We start from the raw sequence: 8,509 nt of genomic DNA, 5'->3' as shown, positions 1-8,509 counted from the left end.
TCTGCATGTGACATTTAGTTACAACTCACTGCATCACGGGCAATCTCTAGGCATGTGACATTTAGTTACAACTCACTGCATCACGGGCAATCTCTCTGCATTTAACATTTAGTTACAACTCATTGCATCACGGGCAATCTCTCTGCATGTGACATTTAGTTACAACTCACTGCATCACGGGCAATCTCTCTGCATGTGACATTTAGTTACAACTGACTGCATCACCGGCAATCTCTCTGCATGTGACATTTAGTTACAACTCACTGCATCACGGGCAATCTCTCTGCATGTGACATTTAGTTACAACTCACTGCATCACGGGCAATCTCTCTGCATGTGACATTTAGTTACAACTCACTGCATCACGGGCAATCTCTCTGCATGTGACATTTAGTTACAACTGACTGCATCACAGGCAATCTCTCTGCATGTGACATTTAGTTACAACTCACTGCATCACGGGCAATCTCTCTGCATGTGACATTTAGTTACAACTCACTGCATCACGGGCAATCTCTCTGCATGTGACATTTAGTTACAACTCACTGCATCACGGGCAATCTCTCTGCATGTGACATTTAGTTACAACTGACTGCATCACAGGCAATCTCTCTGCATGTGACATTTAGTTACAACTCACTGCATCACGGGCAATCTCTCTGCATGTGACATTTAGTTACAACTCACTGCATCACGGGCAATCTCTCTGCATGTGACATTTAGTTACAACTGACTGCATCACAGGCAATCTCTCTGCATGTGACATTTAGTTACAACTGACTGCATCACAGGCAATCTCTCTGCATGTGACATTTAGTTACAACTCACTGCATCACGGGCAATCTCTATGCATGTGACATTTAGTTACAACTCACTGCATCACGGGCAATCTCTCTGCATGTGACATTTAGTTACAACTCACTGCATCACGGGCAATCTCTATGCATATGACATTTAGTTACAACTCACTGCATCACGGGCAATCTCTCTGCATGTGACATTTAGTTACAACTCACTGCATCACGGGCAATCTCTCTGCATGTGACATTTAGTTACAACTCACTGCATCATGGGCAATCTCTATGCATGTGACATTTAGTTACAACTCCCTGCATCACGGGCAATCTCTCTGCATGTGACATTTAGTTACAACTCACTGCATCACGGGCAATCTCTCTGCATGTGACATTTAGTTACAACTCACTGCATCACGGGCAATCTCTCTGCATGTGACATTTAGTTACAACTCCCTGCATCACGGGCAATCTCTAGGCATGTGACATTTAGTTACAACTCACTGCATCACGGGCAATCTCTCTGCATGTGACATTTAGTTACAACTCACTGCATCACGGGCAATCTCTATGCATGTGACATTTAGTTACAACTCACTGCATCACGGGCAATCTCTCTGCATGTGACATTTAGTTACAACTCCCTGCATCACGGGCAATCTCTAGGCATGTGACATTTAGTTACAACTCACTGCATCACGGGCAATCTCTCTGCATGTGACATTTAGTTACAACTCACTGCATCACGGTCAATCTCTATGCATGTGACATTTAGTTACAACTCACTGCATCACGGGCAATCTCTCTGCATGTGACATTTAGTTACAACTCACTGCATCACGGGCAATCTCTCTGCATGTGACATTTAGTTACAACTCACTGCATCACGGGCAATCTCTATGCATGTGACATTTAGTTACAACTCCCTGCATCACGGGCAATCTCTATGCATGTGACATTTAGTTACAACTCACTGCATCACGGGCAATCTCTCTGCATGTGACATTTAGTTACAACTCACTGCATCACGGGCAATCTCTCTGCATGTGACATTTAGTTACAACTCCCTGCATCACGGGCAATCTCTAGGCATGTGACATTTAGTTACAACTCACTGCATCACGGGCAATCTCTCTGCATGTGACATTTAGTTACAACTCACTGCATCACGGGCAATCTCTATGCATGTGACATTTAGTTACAACTCACTGCATCACGGGCAATCTCTCTGCATGTGACATTTAGTTACAACTCACTGCATCAGGGGCAATCTCTCTGCATGTGACATTTAGTTACAACTCACTGCATCACGGGCAATCTCTATGCATGTGACATTTAGTTACAACTCACTGCATCACGGGCAATCTCTATGCATGTGACATTTAGTTACAACTCACTGCATCACGGGCAATCTCTCTGCATGTGACATTTAGTTACAACTCACTGCATCACGGGCAATCTCTATGCATGTGACATTTAGTTACAACTCACTGCATCACGGGCAATCTCTCTGCATGTGACATTTAGTTACAACTCACTGCATCACGGGCAATCTCTCTGCATGTGACATTTAGTTACAACTCACTGCATCACGGGTAATCTCTATGCATGTGACATTTAGTTACAACTCACTGCATCACATGAAGATCCTGGTTTTTGCTGTATATAGTTTCGTATATAATTTTCTTTGAACATAAAATACTTCCCAACACACTTAAAAGCCATTAAACTATTCGTATATGGGGTTCAAATCCTTCAGTCTGCGTTTAGTCCTAAATGTCTTGATATAGTTTCTTTTTAAAGGGATATGAAACCCAATTTGTTTTCTTTCATGATTCAGATAGAGCATAATCCTATTGGCAGTAATGTAAGCTTAGGAGCCAGCCCATTTTTGGTTCAGCAGCCTGGGTAGCGCTTAATGATTAGTGGCTACATTGGTAAATTAGAAAGTTGCTTAAAATTGCTGCTCTATATGAATCATGAAATAAAAAAATTGGGTTTCATATCCCTTTAAGTAGTGTATTGCCATAGATTGACCTGTTACTTGGTCATTATTATTATGTTATTATGCGCTCTGCGCTTGTGTTATATTCGGATAAAATGACAGTATTTGCATTTGTATGGTTACAATGTGGCTGCTGAGTATTAAATATGTAACAGTAACAACATTAAAGGGACAGTCTAGTCAAAATTAAACTTTCATGATTCAGATAGGGCATGCAATTTTAAACAACTTTCCAATTTACTTCTATTATCTAATTTGCTCAATTCTTTAGATATCATTTGTTGAAGAAATAGCAATGTACATGTGTGAGCCAATCACACAAGGCCTTTATGTGCAGCAACCAATCAGCAGCTACTGAGCATATCTAGATATGCTTTTCAGCAAGTGATATCAAGAGAATGAAGCAAATTAGATAATAGAAGTAAATTAGAAAGTTGTTTAAAATGACATGCTCTTTCTAAATCATGAAAGAAAAAAATTGGGTTTCATGTCCCTTTAAGAGCTTCTAATTAGCGCTTGAAATGCAGCAGTGGAAAGGATTAGTGACACAACAATGTTGAAACACTGTCTTTTTATTTTGGATCCTATGAAGGCCCATTTATCGAGTTCCGTATGGAGCTTGTGGGCCTGTGTTTCTGGCGAGACTTCAGACTCGCCAGAAACACAAGTTATGGAGCAGCGGTCTTTAACCCTGTCCGCCTGCTCTGATGAGGCGGACAGGAATCGCCACAATTCAACCCGATCGAGTACGATTGGGTTGATTGACACCTCCCTGCTGGCGGCCCATTGGCCGCGAGTCTGCAGGGGGCGGCGTTGCACCAACAGCTGCTGGTGCAATGCTGAATACGGAGAGCGTATTGCTCTCCGCATTCAGCGATGTCTGTCAGACCTGATCCGCACTGTCAGATCAGGTCCGACAGACATTTGATAATTCAGCCTCATTGTCTTAAAGTGATGCTAAATTCACGCGTTTAACAAACGCTAATATTTACATTACTAAAAGTCGAGGGGAGTTTCATTGATCAAACATGTAAAAAAAAGGTGCAAAACTCACCCTTTTCTGTGCCCGTTGCACAGCACAATATTCATAGGCTCCAGCCGCCCACGGCATAACTATCTTTTACCAATGAGGCGTGCAGCTCTGATCCAATAGCGGTGCGTGAATACAGAAACCTGTCAGTTGACACACACCGTGATTGGTTCAGAGGTGTAAACGTCACCTCATTTAAGGAGATAATTGTCCTGAATTTAGCGATGTGCAACGGCACAGAAAGGGTGAGTTTAACACACTTTTTAAAACGTTTGATCAATTAAACTCCCGTTTGTTAAACGATTGGATTTACCATCACTTTAAATAACAATCAGCTAGATTACAAGTTATGCACGATAGAGGGTATTTAACGAACGCAACAAAAGTTGCGTAATTTCACCCTCTATAGTGCTGCCATTACAAGTTTTGAAACAGCCGGCTTGTGCGCACTATATGGTTGCGTTGAGCTCCATACCGCACACAATACAAGCGCTGTTTTGACTTGCTCGTGCACACTTTCACCATAGGCATCAATGGGGAGAGCGGGTTAGAAAAAACCTAACACCTGCGAACGCGGAATGAAAAGCTCTGTAAAGCAGCCCCATTGATGTCTATGGGGGGAAAAAAGTTATGTTTAAACCTAACACCCTAACATAAACCCCACATCTAAACACCCCTAATCTGCTGACCCCCAACATCGCCGACACCTACATAATGTTATTAACCCCTAATCTGCCGCTCCCGATATCGCCGCCACTATACTAAAGTTATTAACCCCTATTCCCCTGCACCCCAACATGGACACACTATAATAAATCTATTAACCCCTATTCCGCCGCTCCCCGACATCACAGCGACTAAATAAAGTTATTAACCCGTAAACCTCTGGCCTCCCACATCACTACCACTAAATAAACCTATTAACCCCTAAATCACCAGCCCCCCACATTGCAACAACCTAAATTAAACTATATTGACCCCTAAACCTAACCGTAACCCTAACCTAACACCCCCTAACTTTAACGTAATTAAAATAGAGCTAAATTAAAGTTACAATTAACTAAATAATACCTATTTAAAACTAAATACATACTTACCTGTGAAATAAAACCTAAGCTAGTTACTAATAGTTATATTGTAGGTAGCTTAGGTTTTATTTTTATTTCACAGGTAAGTTTGTATTTATTTTATCTAGGTAGACTAGTTAGTAAATAGTTATTAACTATTTACTAGCTACCTACTTAAAATAAATACAAACTTAACTGTGAAATAAAACCTAAGCTGCCTTACACTAAAACCTAACATTACAAAAATAAAAAAAACACTAAAATTACAAAAAATAAAAAACCTACCACTACAAAAAATAACAAAATTATCCAAAACAATAAAAAATATTCCTATTCTAATACCCTTTAAAAAAACAAAAACAAAAAAAACCCCTAATCTATAATAAACTACCAAGGGCCTTTAAAAGGGCCTTTTGTGGGCCCTTAAAATGGCCTTTTGTAGGGCATTGCCCTAAAGAAATCAGCTCTTTTTCTACAAACCCACCACAGAATTTCAGTAGCTCTCATCCTATTGGCTGATTTGAACAGTCAATAGGATTTCAGTAGCTCTCATCCTATTGGCTGATTTGAATTTCCAAAATCAAATAGCCAATAGGAATGCAAGGGACGCCATTTTGAAAAGGCTCCCTTGCATTGAAGATTCAGTATACGGTAGCGACCGTATGAAGAGGATGCTCCGCAACAGATGTCTTTAGGATGTAGCCACTCCGCACCGCCAGGATGAAGATAGAAGATGCCGCCGGGATAAAGATAGAAGATGCAGCCGGGATGAAGATAGAAGACGCCGCCTGGATGGATGAAGACCTCTCACCTGGATAAAGACTTCTCGCCGCCTGGATGTCCGGACTTCGGAAACTGTAAGTGGATCTTTGGGGGTTAGTGTTAGGATTTTTTAAATATTTTTGGGTGTTTTTTTTTTTTTTAGTTTAAGGTTTGGGCTTTTCATAAAAGAGCTAGATGCCATATTCAGGGCAATGCAAAAGAGCTAAATACCCTTTTAAGGGCAATGCCCATACAAATACCTTTTTCAGGGCAATGTGTAGCTTAGGTTTTTGTTAGAGTTAGGTTTTTTTATTTTGGGGGGTTGGCTGGGTGGTGGATTTTACTGTTGGGGGGTCTTTGTATTATTTTTACAGGTAAAAGAGCTGTTTAACTTAAGGCAATGCCCTACAAAAGGCCCTTTTAAGGGCAATTTGTAGTTTATTGTAGGCTAGGTTTTTTTTTATTCTGGGGGGGCTTTTTTATTTTTATAGGGCTATTAGATTAGGTGTAATTCTTTTTTATTTTTGATAATTTCGTTTGTTATTTTTTGCAATTTAGTATTTTTTATCTTTTGTAATTAGATACTGTGAAATTTTTATAGTAGTGTTAGGATTTTTTTAATGTGTATTTTAGTTTTCTTTAATTGGTAGTTAGTTTAATAGTTATATTAGTTTAATTGTTAGTTTAAACTTAGTTTTTTTAATTTGACAGGTAAGTTTTAATTTAATTTAAGATAAGGAAATTGTAATTTTAATATAAAGTTAGGGGGCGTTAGGTTTAGGGGTTACTAGTTTAAATTAGTTTATTGCGATGTGGGGGGCTTTCGGTTTAGGGGTTAATAGGTTTATTATAGTGGGGGCGATGTGGGCGGACGGCAGATTAGGGGTTAATAATATTTAAATAGTGTTTGCGATGCGGGAGGGTGGCGGTTTAGGGGTTAATAACTTTATTATAGTGTTGACGATGTTGGGAAACGGCGGAATAGGGGTTAATTAATTTTATTAGTGGCGGCGATGTCGGGAGCGGCAGATTAGGGGTTAATAACTTTAATATAGTGTTTGCGATGTGGGAGGGCCTCGGTTTAGGGGTTAATAGGTAGTTTATGGGTGTTTAGTGTACTTTGTAACACTTTAGTTATGAGTTTTATGTAACAGTTTAGTTGCGTAAAACTCATAACTAAGTGCAGGACTGACGTTGCGTTACAGGCTAAAAGGCTTGCGGTACAGATATACTGACAAGACTCGTAATGGCTGCGTTGCGGTTTTAACGCTGAAATTGACAACTCGTAATCTACCTGAATGTTTGTTACCTTGTAGTTTTAATGCATCTTTATTTAAAATTTGTAGTTTTGCACACGATCACTTTCTATGTCACTGTAAACGGGAGAATACTATACACATAAGCAGTTGGGCCCTCACAATACACAGGGGATCTGTGCCTATGATTTTCATGTATCTGAGCCCTGCGTCTAGCCGCGCCTCCTGTAGAAAGTGATGAATTGTGAGGAGCACAACATTACTATGCTATAAATCTGTAACAATTAACAGATTATACAGAACCATGCGGCATGTGTAGATTAAACAAATCGTTATAACATCGCTAGAAAGCTGATTAATTCATATGTCATTGGCCGAATACAAAGACACTTACCTTTATCCTACGATTGTCGTGGACATCCCCTTTAATGCGAGTGAGCCAGGAGTCATCAAACCAAGTGCTATCACTATGGGGAAAAGGCAACATATTATTCTTATACATTAAAGCAAATGTTTACACAAGGAAATAAAAAGATGAACACAGAAGGAAAGCCAGTGATTTATTAATATATATTTATAGCATGGTATTAAAGGGGCATAAAGTGCAAAAAGAAAATGCCCTAATATGTTAGAGCATTTTACTAATGGATTATTGCTTGTATATAAAACTGTGTTTAACCCCAGCAAAGTGATTAAACACATAGTTAATGTTGTCGGGACCTAGCTGAACACATCTGGTAATCCAATGACAAAAGGCATATGTGTGTAGCCACCAATTATCAGCTAGCTCAAAGTAGTACATTGCTGCCTCTGAGCCTATCTAGGTTTGTTTTTCAACAATCAATACCAAGAGACCAAAGTAAATTTGATAATAGAAGTAAATTGCATGCTCTGAATCATGAAAGTTTAATTTTGACCTTTGTGTCTCTTTATAGGACTACAGCAGAAATAAATATTTAACAAATACACAATACGAAGACAATACAATAGCACTTACTTTGAATGTGAAATGAGCGGTAGAATATTTTATAGCAAATTTCAAAGTTAATCCAACTCTCCCGCCCCCCGTACCATGTGACAGCCATCAGCCAATCACACTTTTGCATATGCTCAGTAGGAGCTGGAGCGAGAGAGTGTGTATATAAAATGTTTTGCTAATGGAAGTTAATTTGAAAGTTTTTTGTTTTTTTAATTGCTGCTCTATTAAATCATGAAACTCCCTCTAAAAAAGCTGCTGCACTGGGAGCTGGATAAAGGCTGCAGAAATAAAAATATGCATCTTATCAATGACTCCCAGTATCACAATCCTTGTAGGGAATTAATGCCTCTCTCCGATATCTAACACAGAGATATAAACCTAACTTACATTTTGTGTAGAATCTGTGCCATGGTAACGCCGCTACTGAGGTCCTGGATCGTTTTACAAGGAGTCGTGGTGTTGAATGTCTGTAACTATCAGGGAACAGAGAAATAAGATTTACCACAAGATTTCACACATTTTTATTTCAAATATATCATGAATAAGGAATATGAATTAATCAAATTCAATTAATAAAACCTCTAGTTAGTATTGAGGATTTCTAAAATGAAGTTTA

The 8,509-nt window shown here is 39.3% G+C and overlaps 1 protein-coding gene across 2 annotated transcripts in view; it reads right to left on the bottom strand.

The window, feature by feature from the left end:
* HOOK1 (hook microtubule tethering protein 1) overlaps window positions 1-8,509 on the bottom strand; it is a 174,055-nt gene that overhangs the window by 115,855 nt on the left and 49,691 nt on the right. For both annotated transcript variants that reach the window (XM_053693629.1, XM_053693630.1), the window contains exons 2-3: window positions 8,281-8,366; window positions 7,309-7,381 (exon numbers count right to left, since the gene is read on the bottom strand). In XM_053693629.1, the coding sequence (XP_053549604.1) occupies window positions 7,309-7,381; window positions 8,281-8,366 (159 nt within the window). The remainder of the gene's footprint in view (window positions 1-7,308; window positions 7,382-8,280; window positions 8,367-8,509) is intronic.

The sequence above is a fragment of the Bombina bombina genome, chromosome 10, assembly GCF_027579735.1.
Source record: "Bombina bombina isolate aBomBom1 chromosome 10, aBomBom1.pri, whole genome shotgun sequence".
In the NCBI taxonomy this organism is placed as follows: domain Eukaryota; kingdom Metazoa; phylum Chordata; class Amphibia; order Anura; family Bombinatoridae; genus Bombina; species Bombina bombina.
This window is presented reverse-complemented; position numbering and strand designations above follow the sequence as displayed.